Raw genomic sequence first — 23989 nt, 5'->3', positions numbered from 1 at the left:
ATTACGATGTTCTCCTTCGCCGTAAGAACGTCGGATAACTGTCCATATGTTAATCAAAAAAACGAAAAACTCATTGGTGGGATTCAAACTCGCGACCTGCAGATTACAAGTCAAGAGTTACACCCATAAGCCATCAACGCTCTTTATACGTATAATTAAACCTAATTTGGATCTTTATAAAAGGGACCACTTTACACAACGTGTAAAGGATCAGTACCCGTTTCTCTTCTAGTAAATGCATTGTCATTTTAATATCAATACAATATTTTTCTCGGGTATTCTTGTTTGTGTTCAAGAAGCACTCGATTTCAGTGGCCTCTTACCGTAGCATAGCATGTGTTGACGTTGTTCTCTCAACTTGAATCATATTTTATATAGGAAAATGTTCTATTGTCCTTTTAAGAGCAAAATACAAACTCCATACAGGTTAAAGTATACAATATGGACATAGGCTAGTCTCAAAAAATATTTAATAGCCTTTTTTGGTAATAGTGGCTATGATACCATAGCGCTGGATATCGTTAAATAATATCACTACAGTAACATCATTGAAAATGATAAGTATTACATTCCTAACTTGTTTTAACATTTTCAGCGAATGACGGCATGAGTTCTTATACTTTATGCTACTTCTTCTTTATCAATTAACAAACATACGTATTTTTAAGGATTGCTAAATGAAACATTGATATCCAAAAATCAAAAAAAGGAATATATTTCTAAAATGTTTGAATAAACATTACATAAATCATGAAAAACCACACAAATTGAAAATCTTAGTGATACTAATACATAAAAAAAAGATAAAAAAAAAGTTTATTCATTCCGGCGAGGAGTGAACACAGCTGAATATGGCTTGGGAGCCGAAATCAAACCGATTATCGGTTCTGCCGAAGGGAAGACGCCCTCGATGGGGTCGACTTTAAACTTCTGCAGGATGCCAACGAAGACGATGAAAATAAAGGACTTTGCCAAAGTATCTCCAGGGCAACGGCGGCGACCTGTTGAAAAAATATCTTAGTAAATTGATGGCACATATATAAATAAAAAAATATTTTCATTAAAAGTAATGGAAATAAGCACCGTAAAAACTGTAAGGACTAAAAGTCAAATGAAGAACTCAAAACTCCTATAAAATTGCATAAAACGACTGCTGGAAAAATGTGAAAAAATCGCAAACATGCACGAAACTTCAAATTAAATTTGCGCTCATGAACTTTAAAAAAAGAAAAAAGGCTCGATCTGACCGCTTTCTAAACTCCGACAAAAATTGCATTTGCAGAAATTTTTCACTACAGCTGAGTGTAAAGCATTTTAAAAGTAAACAAAAACCAGCGTAACTTGTAATGTTTTTAAATTTCATCCTTTTAAAATTCATACGTAGCAGTAAGATTTGATGTAAAAACGTTTTTGCATTGAAGACTAAGCAGATATAGGTTAGGAGAATTTTTCGAATATTGCTCAAGATAAAAATGAAATAGAAATTCGCCTTCCACTTATTTTAAATCCGCAAAGCGCACAGCAGAGCAAAATCATTAGGAATATTATAAATAAACAAAAGTAATCATAGCCACACTCGCGTCGCTAGAATTTTTATCAGATGATAAATTCTGTGAAGAAAATAATTCTTTGCACTATGTTTAAAATTATTCATTTTATCAAGACTGACATTTTTCTTCGCACTTTGTGTACTTACCTTTAAAGCCTCATTAGCCTTATTTTACTGAAATACTATTTCCTGTATAACACAAATGAAAGTTAAAAATTGAAACTCACCTAAGCCAAACGGATACAAATGTTCGACATTTTTCAATGTGCCTCGTGGATCTATAAATCTTTCCGGCTTAAATTTTCTCGGCTCGCACCATATCCTCGGGTCAACATGTAAATCACCAACTGCCATGAGTACTGTCGTTTCTTTTGGTATAAAGTACCCATCTATGTATGTATCATCAAGAGTACGCCGAGGACCCATCAAAGGTACGATCGTGTAATAACGGTAGATTTCTTGAATGAATGCATTGGTATAGAGGAGTCTGTGCAAAAAAAACATGAATTTATTAACAAATGTGGTTAGTAGGGGCTATCATTTTTCGGGTATACAAGGATCTGAATTACTTCAGCTTAACTTAGCAAAGAACCCATATTTGAATTGCAATCCATAAAGGATTGAACCAAATTGCCGAAGACGGCGTTTATATTTGAGTTCAATAACGATGAGGGTACCGTGACATTTTTAAAGAATAATCACATATTTTTACTATTATATTCGTATTCTCGAGGAGCCTGAAACTAGGAGATGCTTACACCAGTCTCAATTTGAGATTAAGGTCCAAATAAAATTAATAATTGTTTCTTACTTGGTGGTCAGATATTTTGCGTTCCTAGGACCTATAACTTTAGTTGGTATGAAGTGGGAGATGTACGCATTTGGTAATAATTGCGCATTTGCAAAAGTTTTAGAAGTATTTACTTCATGGTAAATTGTAAAGACCAGTCACAGTTTGTTTGACTCGGAGTAGACTTAGGGTAGGCTCCGAGACCCTCGGTGGGGACGTATAGTGAGCTGATGATGATGATGAAATTGTAAAGAAATTATGAAATTGTAAGTATATTACAATATGTACTTTATACTAATTAATTATACGAATTATTATGTAATTCAAACCAAAATAAATTAAAGTAAGCTGCAGTATAACGAGTACCAATCATTTTGATAAATTAATGTTGCACTGCAGATATTACAAACGGTCGCATTGAATATGTTCCAGGGATTAATCAAAATATTCTCATAGTAACATGAACGTTGATCAGGGCTTGACAAAAATTAAACAGACTGCTTAGAATTGTTCCTACAACCCCATTAGGATAGGGTAAAATGAAAATCAAAGGAATGTTAAGATAGGAAAAGATGATAAAGAATTGTAACGTAAAAATTTTCTTCTTGGTAGATTGATGACCGGTGACCTAACATTTTCAGACTTACTTCGTCGTTTTTTTTATACTTATATCTATTGCTTTGCTGAAGCATGTATATATATATCGGTTGCGTAAACAAACGCAATAAAATTTATGGAACTGGAGGATTGAAAACATGATTTGGAATAGGCTTTTGATGTTTTAAAGATTGAATAGTTTTACATTCGTCTAAAATGAGGTCGTCTTTGTTCGATCAACAACTTCAGCTACGAATCGAAAAATCTATGCCGAGAAATTAACATATATTATACTGCATGGCCACTGGCTATGTTATGTATAATCGAACTAGCTTTGTATGGAAAATAATGCAATATTTAGACGATATCTCTTGTAATCCCAGCTACTTGGAAACTTATTTGAAATTCAAACATCTCAGTGACATATTTTCACACAACGGTTCATTCCACCAAATACATATATTTGTGGATCCGAGGATTGCAAAAGACTCTTACCATACGCAGCGATTACAATACGTTTTAAACAAAGATTTTGGTCTCAGAAATATACCTAAAACCGATTTGAAAACTTTTCAGTCTTTAAAGGCGTAACTAACATTTTAAGACCATCGTTATGAGTTAAATACAATTAATTTAAACTACGTTATTTCTTAGCTATTATCATGTGACTGCGAACTTCCAATTAGTGTGCGATCGCGTCGTCACTGGTGACCGAGTGACGTATGACTTTGTAGCCTAGAGAAACGCTAGTGCGTCATAGGAACTTTTTTGAACTCATTATTTTTTTAATCGCAACTTTTTACTTTGCAGAATGAAATAGTCATGTGTCTTTCCGTGTTCATTAATCGCATGTCAGGACAAAATCTAGAGATAATATATAATATTATAATATCATCAATACAGCACACTCACCTGCTCATATCAGTCCAAGTTGGTGTCGCGTCGCCCAAAATCTGATTTATTTCATCGTAAATCTTTTGTTGCATAACTTTGTTTCTCAATACAGTCAGTAAAGCAAATCCGAGTACATTGCTCGTTGTCTGTGATCCAGCGATAAGGATATCGAGACATATAGTTTTTAATTGTTCCTCTGCAAACAGAATTGAGATAAATTACGGTAATCGAGTTTAACTTCAATTTTATCGAACAATGACCGTTGTTTTCGCGTCCCGAGGGAACGGCTATCAGAGTTGTCCATATTCTCTCATGAAATATGTAGTATTGCTGCGATCAACGAACTGTATAAACGAATGTATGAATGTTATGGAAAGCAACCACGCGTACTTTTTTAAATCATATCTTTTTAAATAGAATCTCTTTTTATAGAAACAGTCGGTAAACAAGCAAGTTGTGAATTAGAATTGCATACTCCGACAACGAGTTAGATTGGTGGTTTTTGTAATTATCTCTTTTGACCATACTTATATATTTCCTTTAACGTTTATTAAACAATTGCAAATTCCATTAAACAAACGTCTGATATTGTGAAAATAAATTGAACTATCATTTTAACACAATTGTAAGATTGTGCTGCGGAGAACAAAAGCGTTGCTTGTTAATTGACTGCTGCAACTTATCTTGTACCAATATTTTAAAATATCTTATACTCGAATAATAAAATTAAGCGCTTTCTCGTTTATTAAAATGGTAGCAATTTATCCAGTGCTAAAATAAACATCTTTTATCCAAAATGTTCTGACTATAAAAATAATAGTAATCAAACTTTTCATCTCAATTATTTTGTTTTTAATTTATAAGACATGTTTTTCCTTTTCAACGGTGACTATTTGGGAATAATATTTTTCGGAGTCTTTTTTAATTCGAATATTAGACATAACTTTATCCACATTTATACCCAAAATAAATTTCCGGTAATTTTTTTTACTTTTGGGGAATCGCGTATACTGTCAACACAAACGACAGGTGTCGTGGGGACTCTATCCGCTACGGAAGAGGAAACCTTACCTCAGATAGTACTAACCAGGCGCGTAGCATAAGCTATTTTAGGAGTTTCATTTTATTTTTCGCAATATTAAATATTTGACAACGTTTGATTTTTGCTTACCTGTGAAGCCTTCTCTCTTATTCTCAATTTCTTCAATAAACGAATACATAAAATCGTTTCCATCAACCAACCTCTTTTTATGTTTTTCGATGTGTTCCTAAATAATATGTTTTATTAATAATAATACGTAAAATGTAAAAAATAAACTTAAAATGTATATTAGAGGAAATTTGAAAGTAGCGCAGTGATCGAGAAATTGAGGAGTAAAAGATTAGCGTGGGTTGGACATGTTATGAGAAGGGATGATGATGATATAAGCAAAAAAGTAATGAGATTGCATGTGGATGGCTACAAAGGTAGAGGAAGACCAAAAAAGTATGGAATGACTGTGTGAAAGAGGATATGCGTAGGAACGGGGTAGACTCGGATATGACGGCTGATAGAGATGTATAGAGGAGTAGTACATAGTGTGCCGACCCTCAATAGGGATAAGGGCAGGTTGATGATGAATACGTAAAAACATTTTATGCAATTAAGTCGTATTTGATAACTTCACAGTTCATATTTTCTAAAATACCATCATCACATTATTGCCACTCATTTAATTATTCTACGTAGCTTTAAAAAAATTATAACATGTCGTATTTTGGAATTGTTCCCGTACGTACATTTAACTGGATTGGATAGTTTTGATTGCCTCTTCTGACTTTAATTAGCCATTAGTACGAATTGATAGTTGCAGTAAATGTAAATTACCTCGATAATAGCAGATATTTGCTCGTTTATACTTTGTATGAGAGAATAACCACTCATCTCCGGAAATATGAACCTGCACCACGGAACCTGATTCAGCAAACCTCCAGCAATCGAAAACGCTTTGGATCGCGCACTCAATAGATCCAGCAAATGCTTCAGACGATTTTCTTCAATGCGCTCTCCTGCACCAATTCCCAAAAAGATTTAATATCATTTTTACAGAATTTCTATATAATAAAAGGTGCAATATTTTGAAAAAAATGCTACAATTATACAATTTATCAAACCAAAGACTTTTATACAAACACGTGCGATACATGACATTAAGAGATATATCTAGCGTTTCGTACACCTATTCTAAAACTGATATTAAGATTTCGTCTTGCTCTTTGATTTGCTGAAAGATAGCATACAATAAGTATTCATTTTTTTAACCTTGGAAGTCTAAATAAGTCGTTACTTTATGTAGTAATCGCACGTGTAGATCCGGTAACATCTTAACAATGAGACTATTCCACGAAGCAAGCGTTAATATTATAATCGGATTGTTTGAAATTCACTTGTTTCATTCGGTACAATAGGAATAAGAAGCTTAACAAGTATTTATGTCTATTTAAGGATATTGCAGTTAACAATTGCTGCGTAATTACAAGTCTCCTGATACATGGACGACGAGAAAATTAATGAGTTATCCTAGAGAGAACTAATTATGAATCGTCTAGGGAAAAGTAGGTTTTTATATTTTTGCCTCCAAATATCAACCAAATTAATATATTAATAGCCTGTATTTAAATTACTATTATTAAGCTATTGGATGGTAATACGTAATTAGTAGACGTTTTGAAATATTCAATTGAAATAAAAATTAGGATAAGCTACCAGCAATGTAAGTCCAAAGGATATTCATAACGGATGTAGCCAACACGTGCTGAGGATCGCAAGGATATCCGCGCAACCTCTTAAGATATCTCAATATATACATCATCTCTTGCTGAATTTCCTTCTCCATTTGCGATTTCCCAAAACCACCGCTTCTTAGCTGCTTCACCGCAAACAATCTTTGTTCCCTCCACATAGGTCCATCAGCAAATGTTATACCTACATGTGACAATTGAGTACATGATTACAAGTAATCATTTAAAAGTATTTTTTAAGATAAACAAATAATCTATACATATTAATAATAAGTGATTGTCAAAGTCATCAGAATTACAAAGGTATCCTATGAAATGCCCAGGTGCAATCCCGTTAAATCGGTCCAGCCGTTTCGGAGATTACCCGGAACAAACGTAGCCTTGTGGACAGACATACAGGCGTGTTTGTTCCAGGTAATCTCCGGAACGACTGGACTGATTTTGATGGGACTTTGACGAGAACTTAGCCATTGCATACAAGCAAATTGTAGACTACTTTTATTACTTCCGTTGTCGAATTTGCAGACGACCGGTACAATTCTGTACATTGAAACATATTAGATCCCTCATAATAATGTTTTTGTATTGATTTCATAATTTCAGCAATGCTTACCCAATCTCTTTCCAAGGCAACGTAGTCGTATGAAAAAATTATCGGGCCTGCCTTCAAATTCCTTATCGGTGAAAATTTGCCGGATATTTTTCTCTCCATAAACTACAACGACCATTTCCGTGCCCATTTTTAGTCCCAAAACAGAAGTAGAGAAAGACTTTGCTAAAACTGAGAGAGCCTTCCATTGCGATCCGTATTTCTTAGTCAGGTCGTTCACAACATTACTGCATCCAAAATATGGTATCCAATTCGGGCCTAAAATAAATATTTCGATTAAAACGTGTGTCACGTAGTTAAGTGAACACGTGTTGTGGGAAGCAAGCTTGATAGCAAACATGTTCATTACATATAAGAAAAAAATGTTAATGTGTAATTATGTATGTTTGTAATTGATTATAGTGTATTCATTTCCCAGAATCGCCAAAAACCAAAATAAAAAGTACTTATTTCTTCAATTAAATAAATATGCCCGAAGTACTCAAAAATATTCCGAGAAAGAATCGAATGACAGCTCAAAATAGTTTTTGCCTTTTACGCCACAGGAGACTCCAACGGAATTTGCGTCAGTATAATTCCACATTAAACATACTTAGGCTACAGAAACCCTTACCGCCTAATTAAGTCGACTACTTGTAATAATTGGTACCAAGACAGAAACATATTTTAGTAAATTTTTCACAATAGTAATGAAAATATGTAATAACATCTAAGAATTTGCGTTGTATCTTGCTTTTGAATAAAATTAGCCTATGGTAGTCTGGAATAATGGAGGGGTCTAATGGTGAAAGCATTTTCGGCACCAGTAGTTTCCATAAAATAGTTTTTGAGTTTTTTCGCCAAATAAAAAAAAGGTTATATTTTTGTCAAACAAAATTATTTTTACAAGGGCTATTTATTGGAATTTTGCAAACATTATTTTTAGTAAAACCACTTTACACTTTGGGTACGAATCGAATAATGTTTGGCATATTTTCAATAAAATTCTGCGAAATATCACCGTTAGTGCGAAAAACAAAAGCTTTTATAATGCTATAAAATTGGGTTTCATAGGATATTTTTTTATAAAAATGAGGTAAAATAAGTACAATGCCTTTGAACTACATTCTTTTGTAGAAACTTATACTAGATACTAGATAACTTTATTATTATTATCGTGATATTGAATTGAAACCTTTACGTTGAATAATTCAACCAGTGATACTCCATAGCAAAAAAGAAATAATTAGGTATTTACGTTTTTATTATTACTGTAATGAAAATGGTTTGGTCGATTTTCAAATTCATATGATATGAAAACTAGTATTTGCCAACATCGTTTAGTTCTAATAGGAAAAATTCTTGCTTCTATGCGAAATTTAGTATTTTGGTCGTTTCCATGTTGACTATTACTTCGTTTTTAACCGACTTCAAAAGGATGGGGTTCTCAATTCGTTTGTATGTTTTTTTTATTATTGGTGTATGTTTAGATGTAAAAGAACTGAAATATCTATTTAGGTTATTTTTATCTATCACACCGTTCGATGATTTTGCGCCAAACGAAAATCTGTTGTCTATGCGTAATTGCTTACTTAGTATATTTTTTTTAGTACATTTTTTTTATTTTAATTAATAAAATGTGTTTTTATCCCAAATGCGTTCTTAAATCACGATGAGATATTTATGAAACCGTAGAAAGACAATCTAAGGATGCCACTTTAAAACTCCTAAAAATATTTTTCGTTTTTTCTTCTATGACTTAATTTCCCTTCAATCATAAGCTATAAGGCAGGCTTCATTTATTAGCTTCGTATAATCATTATTCTATTTGTAATCCTAGTTATGGGTGCACAAGCATTTGCATAGCTTTCTACGTATCATGATTATGTTAACATGCTATAGCGGGACGTTGTCAACTGACACTTGAATTAACTACTGACCACAACTACTGCGCAATACCTACGTATGGTTAATAATGCAGAAACCCGGACTTGTCAAGCCATTGTAGTGAGATGACATTTATCGTGTTATGACGTTATTCATACGTAATTAAACCCATTCCTTTAAAATAATAGTAGGTATTTCATTCTTAGTTACGTTTTTAAATTATGAATCATATTACTGTTTTAATACGAACAATTGCCCGCGACTTCGTCCGCACGGATTAAAAAAAATCTGTTTATTTATACAGCCTATGTCATTTAGCTTAGGCTATTTAGCCCGGGGATAGTATAGTTTTGAAACCGAGAATTTTTTTATATCGGATCAGTACTTTCGGAACCTATTTTGCAAACAATTAAATCTAATATTATGCTTTGACAACTATTTTTGTAACGTAATATAACACCTTTGTAAAAAAATTATATGTTTGCATTTTACCTATTACTCGAAAGATATAATTATGTGTATTCAGAACTACAACAATATAACCTAATGATATAGTAAAAATTGTCGTTGCATTTTTAGTGTCGACTAAAAATTACTGTTGCCGAGAATTTGAAACTTAAATTCTTGTTGTCAACAATAGCAAAAATTTTATTAACTTTTCACTACTTTTTGAAGTGTTGATGTTATAGATTTTTTTTAGTTTCAAAATGATATTGTTATTTTCATTACTTGGTATTGGAGTAACCTAACATTTAATAAAAAAAAATCTCGTCTCACTATGAGCAGTATAAAAATTTTAAATATTGTATTTGTGTGTTTACAACTGATACTGTTATCATGAGTTGTAAGACAATATAACTACAATGTTTGTTGATACAAACATAGTAGTTTAGAGTGCATAGATACCCCATTACTATTCACTTTAATGCTAAAATAAATTAGAGCATACTATATTTCCCAATGGCATTGTTGTTCTAAATTTAACTTGACAATTCGTGTTCAGCGGACCATTTGTCATGTGCTATGTTAGAATAGAATCAATATTCGAAAATGTTTCCAAACACTCAATGAAATAAAAAGCTTCTTTCGTAAATGTGAACGAATTTCAGCTTAACTTTGTTAATATTTTGCTATTTTTTTTTAATGCACTTTATTTTGAGTTTTTTTTTCAACACCCCATTTGCAGTGAAACTGCAAATAATATACATACCTGGTGGGTAGTTTTTCGGCTTCAAGACACTTTTAAAGACACTAATAACTATTATTATGAACAGTAATATAACTGACAATGGAATCATTGTAAACACTGACGTATCTGCATGCGAGTCCAATTTACGATTGACAGAGTTTCGACGTGTTGCCACTTGAGACGTCCACCGTTAGACTGATGGTTGCTTATCCAGTCCGAACCCTTTTAAACGATCCTTATAGCCTTTATGAATAAAGTCAACCACACCAAATGGGGACAATATTTGTGTTTGTATAAAATCTGAATAAATTTCGTTTAACAGTTTTCCAACGTATCGTATTTGTTTCTGATGACGTCTTTAATGTTATAAATATCCAATATCTATCCTTTTGTGTTTTATTGGTATTAAAAATATGTTAATACTATTTAATTTTAGCTTGTTTCTTCAAAGTCTGATACCATTTGTTGGCGACACTATCATTTGCCGTCATACGTTAATTAGAATTGTCGCCCATTTTTCGACGTCACGCATATGTGTTTCATAATCACTAAAAATCTAGTAACAGATATTTTACACCATAGTCAAACTCAAAGTTGATTTTCAAACGGGCTTTTACATAGTGACACAGACAAATAGACTAATAGTAAGGATATAGCGACTTGGAAACCTGGATGCAGCCTTTGTCTATCCATTGGGTTTTCGTTACTTCTAGCCTACACATTAAGTACCATCAACGATAGGCCAGTTTACATCTATAATAAGTTGCATGGAACATGTTTGCAGTGTGATGTGTAGTGTGATGTGTATCCATGGCAGTCAATGGGTTTACTTCCGTCGGTATGATTCCTTTATGCGTAATTACGGGATTAAAAACTAAAATGATGAATTAAGAACACATGAAGATGAATTTTTAAGTCAATTGATACTTTCAAATTAGTCAATAATGACTAAATAATAAAATACATTTTATTTATCTTAACTTGCAATAGTTCAGAAGACAACAACAGTTGTAATTCTGTTGAAAATTTCGCTTGGAAATTTTCCTTACAATGCCGTGTCTCTCTCTCGGGGATAGGTAACTTTGTCCAACTTCTGCAAGTCCGAAATAATTCACAATTGCAGTTGGCACTTTTGAAATAAGTTTGAAACCGGGCGTTGTTATCGACAGCTAAAGTTACTTCGGGATCTGTTGAATACAAACAAAAGTTATCTATTTAAAAAATCGTCGAACATAATTGATGCATCGAAAGTTCCTCAGTTACGAGTAATAGGGTTTACTGGTAGCAGAGAATTAACCAGTGTATATACACCTCCGAGAAGTTAAAGAGTTGCAAGTGCGTTGCCTACCTTTATTCTACAGAGGAACCTTTCACCGCCAAACGATTCCCCACTCTTCCTTTTTCTAAAAAGAAAATAATGAGGACGGGAAGAGGGCTAAAATTTGACCCTTTGCACATACACTATTAAACGAAGAATTACTTTTAAATCACTCCTGTCTTCTCCATCGTCATGGTATTACACCATTCGCTTTATTCATTATAGCGGCAGTACTTATACGGACTTTTACACTATTAAAATAATATAATGTTATAATTATTATTAAAAAACGGAAGCAATTATTGTGAAGTAAAAAGCGCAATCTAGACTTATCCGAGCGCACAAGCTCTCAGCTTGGAGCTTTAGTTATTGTAAAATAATTAATAGCAAAATAACAAGCTTAAGGGAGAAGCTTGTAAGAAAATCTATTGTATTTAACAAACACGGCGGTGCTTGTATAAAACTGGTTCAAGGTTGTAACAAGTAAGATAATCACTCGCTTCTTAGCAATTTTCTCAAATTACCTTGAATACACCAGTTTTATGAATATTTATACAGTAAAAAATATTTTTTGTCCAGAAAACATCTGCAATGGAAGAAAATCAATTAGCAAGAGTTAACTATGTGGTCACTACATAAATTCATTAAAACATATCAAATATTTGCAAATACATTTCTAATCGTAACATGTATAAGGACGAAAAAGATGTGGTAACCGTATAAATGTGATACTAAAAACATCGTATTTTAATACTATAGATAATATATTGTACTACATTACGCTTACATCGCGAAAAAGTCTTACTAAAAAGTATTAATTGCACTCGCAAAATGATCGCTATGCAAAGTGGGAGACAGCGACAGAATGAGCGACAATGCGCCGTTACATTAAGAAATTTAACAATGCGAGATAAAATGTTCCAAAGAAACAAAAGGCAACAAAAGGCAAAGCACTAATTCACTATAACGTTCATACTATACTGTTAATGCTACGCTATTGCTAATGGCATATATCATTAGATGAATATTCTACATCATTGGGGCTCTTAGTCCACAACGATACTTAAATCTCCGATACTCGGTGACTTTAGTCTCTACGCGACTTACCGAAAACAATATCATAGAGTTTTATACGTACGCATCACTGATATTTTGTACATTCGTCACCGAAGTCAGTCGCTCGCTGATTATCTAGTTAGTATATACGTTGCTAAAAAGTCGCTACGATTTACTAGATGTCTTAGTAAATATCTACAGTTGGCATTTTGTAAATTCATATCAGCCGTGTAATCGTTATTCTTAAGCTGACCGAATAGGCGACACGCGTCGACGATTCTGTTTAATGTGCGCGGGTCGTGCACTACTCGATACCCGCGACGATATGCGAAAGACTTAACCAATAGTATCTGAAATTTGGATAGCCTTTTTTAAGAAGGGTATAACTAGTCAAAAAAACTATGTTGACTTTAATGCGATTAGCACAAAATTAAAAAAAAAAGGATTCATTGAAATCGTTACGCCAGGAGTGAACTCATTTGTGGTTTAAGTCGCTTAATAATCGTGTTATACAACATTTGAAGCCTTTATTTGGAGGTAACACCAAAAACTTTCACCCCGTTTATTATTGGGATAGCATAATAATCTCACCGATTAAGTTTTCAGGCAGTCTACGAACTGTCTACGTAAGCCTTTCGTAGACCACTCCTAATCCATAGCAGGTAACCTTTACTAGAATTATTTTCATATGTGGGTAAGACTTTTATCTCCTCAATTGTTGCGATGAGTACCGTTGTTTTTCATATTAAATATTAACAGCCGTAGCAAAACCAGCAACAACTGTTAATATTTTATTTCTCGGAACATGCGTTAAATGTGTATTACGAGATGTTTTCAAGAACACGAGTTATACAAGCTTTATAATATTAATTTATTTACCATTCGCGTATACTTAAATAAACATTTTATGCGAATATCTTCTGTGTGGGTTGAGAATATTGTAAAAGTGGTAAAAGGTCATAAAACTACAACACTGTATATATGTAAATAAGTTATTTTTACCCAACGGAGTGTGGTGTGATACGACCTCGTTACGATTTAATAAAATATTTCCTCATATTATAATTTAATGTATGTGAACATTCCAAAAAGTTTTTCATACATGTTGGTACATTTTATAAAATTAACCAATCATTCTTGTGCTGTTGTAGTAAACATATTCGTCTGTAATTTAAATAAGTAAATTCTTATCTACGTCAAATACCATATGATAATACGTTCTGTCTATCTTTGTTCGTAATGGAAGCAGTGGTTATCTTAATATATTTACTGCTAAAACTATTAGTAATGCTTTATCAAAGAAATTATCTGCACGAACATTTTAGAATTCGAAATTACAAACAGCAAAAACAAACTGTTCTAGTTCTTGCTTACGTCAAGGTTTTATTCAACAGATTTGACAAAAAGGCTGGAAGGTCGTAACAATCCATTAGTTTGATTTACGAAAGAATTGAAAAAATTACTGCGTTATAATAAGTAAAGTGTCATCGACGTTTATACTAAAAAAAATCAGTTTTCAGCTATACAGTTGAAGGGAAATGTTTATTAAGGAAAGAGGTAATTTAAAACATACCCTCTTTTGTAATCCGTTTGTTCTTAAACATTACATTTAGGACAAAACAGGCTGATTGGAGCTGAATACATCATCCACGTGGAGTTCAACAGTGGAACCACACCCTATTTGAACTGTTATATGATAAATTTCAAAAAAATCCTGAAACACGTAGTTAATTTTCTGCTGAAAACCATTTATCTCAATTTTCAATTTGCTCTAAAAAACGATTATTTCATTTTGGTAGTAGTATTATGTAGAAATATCGTTATTTTATACAGATTGGACCACGTCTTTACACTTTAAGGGGATGAATTTCGTAAAATCTTTTCTTGGGACATAGTAACAAAAACCAATGTGTAAAATTTCAAGTCACACAGGCAGAGACCTCTAACGGAATTTCGCTGGAATATTTACAGTATTCGTATCGCAACGGGAATACAGGGAAGCATATGAATTGGGACGTTTGCCAAAAGATGGCGCTTTGAGTTATTTATCCAAAACGAATGGGATATTAGCCACCTATGATATTTCAAAACTGAAACAGTTGTCGTCAATATTATCACATACTTTTTAGTAAAGTGTGTATAACATAAGAAAGTAACCTATTTTGGGAGGCAACGACTCTGTGCTGTGTGCAACACTAGACACATAACACCAGGTGATCTGCTTACTTGCTCATTTGCCACATTGGTATAAGGGAATATTAATATTAGAAGAATGTAAATTAAAAACATGGTTTTCGTTCACACGTATTTATTTGTAAAGGATAATTCGAGTTTCACGATTCACATAAGGCGACTAATTGCTTGGTGGCGATGTAGTACCTGTAAAAAAAGGAAGTCCAGTAACTTGCCATACCATTAAAGGTTTGATTACCCCGTGAGACTAAGTGGCGAACGAAAAAACACGATTTTAGGACTTTATTTGTCACCCCCTGGGGCTTCCTTCCGTCTACCTTCTGTAGTTTTAAAAACTTTATCTCCCAGGCAATATAGCCACAAGATTATGTACGTCGTCTTCTCCAATATATTTTTAACTCCTTTGAATTCTAATGTTTTTTTCACAATGAAGTTTTATTTCTTCTACTCCCATGTTGTGTCCTATCCATGAAGGATGATGATTGGTTGGTACTTGCTGCATTAATACTTTTTTGGTTAAAATAAAACTGCTATTATTACATACTAATCTCAAAACATCTACATTTTCTATAATTTACTTGATTATCAATTCCAACTATTAGCTTGCTCATCGACTTTGTTTATACAAGATGATTCTTAACTTATATAATACGAGCTGTCACACGCGAAGCCGTGCACATCGAATTAAAAAAATGTGTTCTTCCAGACTATGTATTTGTGCGCAATTTCATCAAGATCCGTTGAGCCGTTCCGGTGATGAGATGCGAGAATAATATTGTTCTTCACGAGTGGGTTCCGGGGTTCACAGCGGTTAGATGTAAGCGGGCGTAAGGGTATGGCCCTCCCCCGCGTCCCTTTACGTCCAGTCTCTAATGTGTTCTATGCAGCGTGTGTTGTGTTTTATCAAATTGCAAGTGGGGTAAACTAGCGCTTCAAACGAGTCAAACGTTTATTAGGATAAAAATAATCTCTATCTGTAGCGATTAAGATTATAAATTACTTATTCGATAAACGTACCTAATTACGTTTACAAATATTTACAGGTATTTACTAGATAATTACATACATTATAAGAAATTCCAAAAACTATTTAGGTTTAAAAAAATATGTTATTAAAACCAAAATAAATGGCAATAACAAATTATTAAATAAGTAGGTACCTACGTACTTAGTGCTTTTATTCTTAATTTTTGTGCTATTTGGCTTTTATTCTTTATCGTGCACTCGTGTATGTTCAAACCCTACGTGTCTACATACAAAACGTACTTATTTAACAGTAAGACTACTCAAACAATTCATTGTCTTAACAGCACCCCATAAAGTCCAATTTTGAATAATCAGCAACTTGTGAAGTTAGTTATTCTACAATTTATCAGTTAATTGATCCAAATTAATATTCAAAAATAACTACTTACCAGTAGGCTTACTCCATGTCAACACATAGTCTCGTTTATATCAAACCACGTGTTGTATTTAAAAACGCGACGATGATACAAACAGCACTGCGACTCGACGCAAAATGAACACGATGCCAATACGGTACGCTACAACTGGCGAGTTTCGACCCTCAGCTGATTCAGCAACGTTGGTATTCAATTTCGACGCCAGGGGCGGCCGCCATGTTTGAAACGCTTTTTATTTTTTAACTTTATGGGCTGCATAGAAAATGGCAGCCCATAAAGTGTCGTAATTTAGTACGTTATTTTATGAATTAATTCGGTCGACCATGTGTCTGTCGGTTTGTCGGTCCCTCGAATTGTCTAAGTAAATTAGAAACGGGTGGCCTATACTGTTTTTTTATATACCTAAGAAACTGTGTAAATGGGTAGGGTAAATACCTATATTATTGAATTTGCTAGCATTCACAAGAGTATGAAGCAGACATTTTGGGACTTGTTTAAAACTTTTATTTTTAGTCAGACTACCTGGTGTAAAGTTGTTATATCTATTAAATGTTTGATTGCCTACTGAATGGATTAAATGAGTTTATTATTATTATTACCAATCATTTGATTTAGCACGTCGCGAACAACAGCACTCTTCTGCCCGACGTGACAACTCTAGTTCTTTGGCAACTTAAGAACCAGACAATTGGTCTGTCTGACACAAACAGCTTCAAATCTAATAAAATGATAAAATATATTATAATATAATACAAACCGACAAGGCTATCCTAACTGTGGATGTTAAACAAAGAGCATTCGCCTCGAAGCGATTCTATAACGAATTTCAAAAATGTATGTAACTGACACGCGTCAATCACATGACTTATCGAAAGTCAGTCTGCCAGCTCTATACATTTTTGAAGTTCGCTAAGAAATCGCCTCGAAGCAAATGCTTTTTGACAAACCCTACTGGTGGGCATAAGTTACACTAAATTATGACAGCTCATTAGTACCCCCTTATCAACGGCAATGAATGACATTGTCAAGATCTTGTACAGAAAGTTTGTCTTTATGTATGTATATTTGTGTGCATTATGAGAGCCTAGCGCCTAAACGACTGAACCAATTTTGACGAGTATTCCTAATCGGTAGGTACATATTTTATTTACATCGGCAAATGCACATCGATTAGTCTCGAATAAAATTGATGACTTGCAGATCAGCTCACGGTTCACATGTGTAAATCTGACCGTAGTTAAGCTGAATTTGTACCTGCATAGTTTCAAATTGCGAATTGTGAGTTACTCGGCTCGAGGCTCGTCGATTCACATAGTTATATTGTTTCACAACGAGCCGTGCGTGGCCAATATAGTTGTTGAGCCACAGCTGAACGATTCAAGTATATGTGGCCTGAACTTCAGAGCTGATTTCCACTCGTCTAGTATCGATACTTGATTATAGTTCACAGAGATGAAATAGCGTGAAGTTATTTAATCTGAGTATTTTCATTTCATCATCATTGAAATTAATTGCACTTCACTTGTGTAGTGTAGTGGTCGTGTTTGTGTACGGCAGTACCGCTTCGTAATTACAAAGTCATTAATCCAAAATAGAATTAATTTTTTAAAACGAACGAAACAATATTGTGTAGTGCTTATTAAAAAAATAGAATTTAGCGAATAAATTTATCAATGGTTTATCGACAAAATTAAACTTAAAAAAAATAAAATCTAATTTGATTGTTATCACTTATCACGCGTGTTCACAAGAGTTTTGTTTCCTGTGCTAACTTCACCTTGGTCCGCAATTTTCAAGTCTGTGAACGTATACGTAACGTATTTGTTTTGTTTACAATAGGCTATGCAAAATACACAATAGTTTGCAAATAATCGATCAACGGCTTAAGACAAAGGACCTTAATAAGAAATGAGTAACACCAACATGACACAGGGTTTTGGAAAATTTGGCCCTTTAGTTGGTGCTATTGATGAAGGAACATCTAGTGCACGATTTATAATATTTAAAGCCAATTCATCTGAAGTAATAGCTCTACACCAGAAGGAATTAACACAACACTTTCCTCAAGAAGGATGGGTTGAACAAGACCCCCTCGATATTTTAGAGGTTGTGACAACCTGTATTGAAAAAGCCGTTGAAAAATTAGTTCTTCTGGGTGGAAGTCCTAAGGTGAGTTTATATATCTTTTAATTTAATTACCACTATATTGTACTATAGTTTATTAGTGTCGATGTATCTTTGTTTGCCTTTGTATCTTGTGGATAATTCAATTCTGCAGTCTCACAAAATGAATGTTCTTTATAGCTTCTAATTAAGTTTCATTAGTTTTCAAATCTATCAACAGCATCTGATATTAATGTTGTTAACAAAAACATAATGCATATAAACATATTTTTTTATTCACTACATTAGGTTGAATTTCCTTATTATATAATCAGAAAAATAAGCATGTTTGTTGTGGTTACATAACCAATTATTTCATAGACATGGTATACATAGTCACAATTCATTTTACACTAATATACAGTTGGACCTGGATAAGGAAGAGTGGACCACAAAATCCTTAGTTGTTGTCCGTCAGGACTATTGTTTATAGAGGTTTCCGCCTTTTCTGGGTTCAACTGTATTCATATATGTTTGTATTAAACAAGACAATCTTTATTCAATTGTATGTATAGAGCCAATGGACATGAATATTATTTTTATAATTAAAACAAAGTAAATAAAATAGTGTACTTTTTTTCCTTTTTGACCCTGTATTGTCACTTGCTGCTTGTGTGTTTGATAAATTTCTCATTTGTATAAATTACCATAACTTCATGGACATTCAATTAAAATTTAATGTACTATTTGGGTACACACTGGTAAATAAGAACAAGTACAATAAAAAAAGACTTGTTTATTAAAGGAATATAATTTTATTTTTGTTAATGATATAGAAAATCTAATAGCTATTTTTTTTAATATCAATGATAGGTTTAATAATATTTTAGTATTATTTATGTGTTTATTATTCCAGGATATAGTAGCTGTAGGTGTAACAAACCAAAGAGAAACAACCATTGTATGGGATAGAGAAACAGGAAAGCCATTGCATAATGCCATAGTTTGGTTAGATATGAGAACAACAACCACAATAGATAAATTATTAGACAATGTACCGAATAAAACTAGAAACAAGAACTATTTGAAGGTAATATTATTATTTATTTAGATATAGAGTGTTTCTTTTTGTAAGATGGAGCATGTACTATTTTAAATTGTGTAGTCAAGATATTCAAGAAATACAATATTTTTTCATTTTTTTATAAACACTTTATTACTAATTACAATGCTTGTTATAGTTTTGTTTAGTAAATTTTTGGAATGGTATTTCAATGCAGATTTAAATCATCGGTTTCAGCCATTATGTGGTCTTCCTCTATCACCCTACTTCAGCGCAGTTAAACTCCGTTGGCTTAGTGACAAGGTTGATGTAGTTAACAATGCTATGAAGAAAGGAAGTTGTTGCTTTGGTACTGTGGACACTTGGATCATATGGAATTTAACAGGTACATAATGTTTTACCAGCTTACTAGTTTTAAGAAGTAAACAGCAATTATTATTATGAAGTTACTATTAATAGTCATAAACGTTTATAAGGAAAACATTTAGGTCTAATTTTGACCACCACAATTCGCCCAAATAGTGAATTATACACTGCCCACGGACTTCCATAATTGTAGATGTATTACCTATCCTTAAACGAGGGGACGCACAGAAAGAGAAGATTCCCACTTATGCATTCTCCCCTCTGTCAAATCCACTTCCCTCTTCTCGTTCTTTCCTAATAAGAAAAGGGAGGGAAGGGAAAAAGACTAAAATTAGGCTTCCATTTCATGCCTGTTATTATTGTTTGTGCCTACCACTGATACTTTTGTTTACTTTATGATAATCATAAAATATTTTTAGTTATTTTAGTATAATGTTTGATTTACAGGAGGGGCAAATGGTGGGAAACATGTTACCGATGTCAGTAATGCATCAAGAACAATGTTGATGAACATTGAAACTTTGGAGTGGGACGCGTTATTGCTCAAATTCTTTGAAGTGTCAAAATCAGTTCTACCAGAGATCAAATCCAGTTCTGAGGTACATTTGCTATTTTTATGCATATTTTCCGTTTTCAAATAGTAGTTAAGTAAAATATGACAGCTGAAGTACTGCGGGGCTAGACAAAGTGAATTCGCTCCAAAGCGATTCCATAAAGAACTTCAAAAATGTATAGAACTGACGGGTGATCATGTGGTTTATCTAAAGTTATTGTCACTTCTATACAGCATAGAGCTCTGCTATGTTGTCTGTTTTTAGTTAACGGAGTATATAATTTTCAAAAATATATAATTTTCAAAAAAATTTAAAAAAGTTCTCATTTTGATTTAAATACTTGAACAAAGATATTGTATTAAAATAATACCTTGTTTATTTCATCTCTCCATTATCTAAACTGCAAGACTATATTTACTTTATGCTTTTATATTATCAATGAGAAACAAATGTACTTTGAACTTTTAATTACTTACACGCTGTTGTACAATGCACAATTGAGATAAGATGTAATTATATCCTGTTTGTAAAACTAATTATATACTCTTTTACTATTTATGTTATCTGTTGTCATTTACATGTATTTACTAACTATTGTATTAAGTGTTGCTTCTGAAGACCTCGTCAAATGACAGATATCATGATTTCTGACTTTTGTAGCAAGGGTTCGGAGATCGGCTGTTACTTCCGGAGTCTTAGTAACTTTAGTAGGATTCCTTTAGTGTTGCGAGTTGTTTACTTACAAAATGTAAACATTTTTGTTTACTATTCATATAATCATGATCGCTAGAAGAGATTCAGTGATTTTTGGTTTTGGTAGGCTAATTTCCACAATATATACATTGAATTTAAATACAATATATACAGTGTGTCCCAAAATTCAATGATAATGATAACTACATTTGGAAAAAAAACAACTCATTTTGTTTAATAGTTACAAATTATAGAAATAAAAAAAAAACAAATTAATTAATTTGAACTTTGTTCACAGATTTATGGATACATAGCAAATGGACCCTTACAGGGTATACCAATATCTGGATGTCTCGGTGATCAACAAGCCGCCTTAGTCGGTCAGATGTGTTTAGAAAAAGGACAAGCCAAGGCAACTTATGGTACAGGATGCTTTGTTTTATACAATACAGGAGATATCCGAGTAAATTCAAGTCGGGGTTTACTCACTACAGTAGCATATCAATTGGGAAGTAAAAGTCAACCCGCATATGCTTTAGAAGGATCGGTATGTTAAAGATTGTTTTTGTATTTCACAAGAAACACTTTCCCATATAAGGGAGATATCTTTTTTTTATTTCAAAGAGAATGCTTAACATATGGTCTGACTGAAGATTGACGTCTTTTTTGAGTTTAACGTCTTACTAATATTAGAAATGCGAAATTTTAGATAGATGGATGTTAGAAGGTATCTCCAGAATGGTTGTATGAATCTCGCTGAAATTTCTAATAGATGTAGAACAGGAAGAACAAATAGGCTACTAATTAAGTTTTTCTTTTAATACCACACAGTTTGTTTATATAATAAAAAAAAAAATTAGGTAAATCTAAAATGTTATTCCAGGTAGCAGTAGCCGGTGCGGCTTTAGGCTGGCTCAAAGACAACATTGGTCTGATAGAAGATGCCAAGGAGTCTCAGACTCTCGCTGAAATGGCAACAGAAAATGGCAGTGTTATATTTGTTCCAGCATTCAGTGGTTTATATGCGCCTCATTGGAGGCAAGATGCAAGAGGGTAAGAGATCTTTTTGTTGTTATTTAAATGAATTATTTAAAAGAATAAAATTCTATTGAATTTTGCTCGCGTAAGATTGTGCATTGCGATCTAATGGACATGATTATTATTAAACTTTCTTAAGTTTTCAACATTAAACTTAGTGAAATGTTGGAATATGTTCAAAAAGTGTGCCGGAGAGATTTACAATGCTCTTAACTCTGATTAACTAAGAAACTTAGTATTATATAGCGAAGTAAAGAGCACATAAATGTAATCTTAATTCTGACTAGTATTATAAATGCGAAAGTTTAGATGGATCGATGGAAGTTTGTTTAAAGATATCTCCGGAATGGGTCAACGGATCTTGATGAAATTTGGCACAGACTTAGAACATAGTCTGGAAAAAAACATAGGCTACTTATTAAGATTTTTTTTAATACCGCGCGGACGGAGTCGACGGAAAGACAATATATTACAAATATATTTTACTATTTCCAGGGTTATTTGCGGTATAACTAAAGACACAAATTCACATCATATAATTAAAGCAGCTCTTGAAGCAGTTTGTTTCCAAGTGCGAGATATTTTGGATGCTATGAATGAGGACTGCGGAATTCCTCTTCAGTTGCTTAAGGTAACACATTTTATTCAATTTATTTTACTCTCATAGCTCTGACCTCTATAAATAGACTGGCTGTAAGACTTAGTATTCTGTGTCTATTTGATTATCGCCATTTTGACGCTGATGGTAGTAGCGGTTTGTAACGGTGGTCAGAATTCGAACTAATAATACAGATATAATTAACTGACACGTAACAGTAACAGGCGCGTTAAAATCGGAACGAAGTAAAATGTCTTTTTTAAGCAATTGCCTATCCATTTATTGAGATCATAGCTCATAGTCATATTTCTTAGTTTGACCGCTCCAAATAGTTGTTTGACAAACAATAATACGCAAAGTTTAACAACTGTTCTTTCTGATCGTCTTAAGTTAAACAAGGATATTTAAACCGGTGAGAGACGCTACTACCAGTGTTAGTTCTGTCGGAATATATATAAAACCTACTTAGACATCAAAAATTACATAAAAGAAAATAAATTGACTTTGACAGAGGGGCGCTAGTGAGCTGTCATAATTTAGTATTACAAGATATTACTTGGTTTGTGAGACCAAAATCTCTGTTTAAAATATATTGTTAACTGTGTTTTGTGAATGATAGTTACAAGAATGACGATATGTTTTATACAGAGATTTTGGTCTACAATGTTATATTATGTTAGTATTGCCATGTGCAAACTTTCAATTGACCTTGTGATTTTAATTATATAATTATAAATGTATAATTCGATTCAAGGTTGATGGTGGGATGACATCGAATGCCTTGGTCATGCAGATGCAAGCTGATTTAATAGGTATAGAGGTAATCAAAGCTGGTTTCGCTGAGAGTACGGCTTTAGGGGCCGCGTTAGTTGCATATTGGGGCATCGATGGTGCAAAACATGGTGAATCTATACCCATGAATGTTGGTATTACATACAATCCTCGTATTACCGAAGATGAACGCGATATGAGATACAAACAATGGATAATGGCTGTCGATCGATCTCTTGGATGGGATCAAAATTAATTATGGAGATTCTTTGCTTTTTTTTTTCTATTGTAAATTTTATAATTTAATCATTTTTAATATTTTCTAAAATAATAATTAAGATGTAAAGTGCTTATGAGAGTTTAACAATGCATAATCTTGAATTTAATAATCTTTCAATCTATCTTACCTTAAATCTTTGTACAATTTTAATAAAACAATTTTTATATATTTCTAATAGTACGTAGTTTGTACTATTTGAAAAAATATAGTTATATTTTTCAACTATTTTTATTCGTATGCTTCTCTAAAATAATCTACTATAGTGTGTCTATTTAAG

The 23989-nt window shown here is 32.9% G+C and overlaps 2 protein-coding genes across 4 annotated transcripts; one reads left to right on the top strand and one right to left on the bottom strand.

Annotated features, from left to right (window-relative positions):
- Positions 1-691: 691 nt before the first annotated feature.
- Positions 692-16468, bottom strand: Cyp305b1 (cytochrome P450 Cyp305B1). 2 transcript variants are annotated; one of them, XM_013324185.1, is made up of 8 exons: positions 16259-16468; positions 7225-7479; positions 6577-6795; positions 5698-5879; positions 5002-5098; positions 3849-4026; positions 1777-2036; positions 692-1001 (listed from the first exon to the last, which is right to left on the bottom strand). In XM_013324185.1, the coding sequence occupies exons 2-8, from the start codon at positions 7349-7351 to the stop codon at positions 817-819; spliced, it is 1248 nt and encodes a 415-aa protein (XP_013179639.1). In that variant the 5' UTR covers positions 7352-7479; positions 16259-16468; the 3' UTR covers positions 692-816. The 2 variants fall into 2 exon arrangements, with proteins under 2 accessions (XP_013179639.1, XP_013179638.1); XM_013324184.1 differs by lacking the exon at positions 16259-16468 and adding an exon at positions 10298-10501.
- Positions 16469-17237: 769 nt separating this feature from the next.
- Gk1 (Glycerol kinase 1) lies at positions 17238-23876 on the top strand. 2 transcript variants are annotated; one of them, XM_013324121.1, is made up of 9 exons: positions 17238-17376; positions 18086-18415; positions 19266-19439; positions 19650-19797; positions 20226-20377; positions 21324-21572; positions 21909-22078; positions 22559-22694; positions 23416-23876. In XM_013324121.1, exons 2-9 carry the CDS (start codon positions 18155-18157, stop codon positions 23686-23688), a joined length of 1563 nt encoding a protein of 520 aa, XP_013179575.1. In that variant the 5' UTR covers positions 17238-17376; positions 18086-18154; the 3' UTR covers positions 23689-23876. The 2 variants fall into 2 exon arrangements, with proteins under 2 accessions (XP_013179575.1, XP_013179574.1); XM_013324120.1 differs by lacking the exon at positions 17238-17376 and having other exon boundaries at positions 17689-18415.
- Positions 23877-23989: the final 113 nt, after the last annotated feature.

This window comes from Papilio xuthus, unplaced genomic scaffold (genome assembly GCF_000836235.2).
Source record: "Papilio xuthus unplaced genomic scaffold, Pxut_1.1 DF825017.1, whole genome shotgun sequence".
In the NCBI taxonomy this organism is placed as follows: Eukaryota; Metazoa; Arthropoda; class Insecta; order Lepidoptera; family Papilionidae; genus Papilio; species Papilio xuthus.
Note: the sequence above shows the minus strand (reverse complement) of the source record. Positions and strands in the feature narration are given on the sequence as shown.

Excerpts from the sequence above, each read along its gene's own strand:
- Cyp305b1 (XM_013324184.1), bottom strand. The coding sequence starts at position 10,385 with ATGATTCCATTGTCAGTTATATTACTGTTCATAATAATAGTTATTAGT. Across the intron at positions 5,099-5,697 it reads AAATATCTGCTATTATCGAG|GAACACATCGAAAAACATAA; the intron begins GTAATTTACATT and ends CATATTATTTAG. Across the intron at positions 2,037-3,848 it reads ACTTGGACTGATATGAGCAG|ACTCCTCTATACCAATGCAT; the intron begins GTGAGTGTGCTG and ends TTTTTTGCACAG.
- Gk1 (XM_013324121.1), top strand. The coding sequence starts at position 18,155 with ATGAGTAACACCAACATGACACAGGGTTTTGGAAAATTTGGCCCTTTA. Across the intron at positions 19,440-19,649 it reads GAAACAAGAACTATTTGAAG|CCATTATGTGGTCTTCCTCT; the intron begins GTAATATTATTA and ends CATCGGTTTCAG. Across the intron at positions 21,573-21,908 it reads CATATGCTTTAGAAGGATCG|GTAGCAGTAGCCGGTGCGGC; the intron begins GTATGTTAAAGA and ends ATGTTATTCCAG.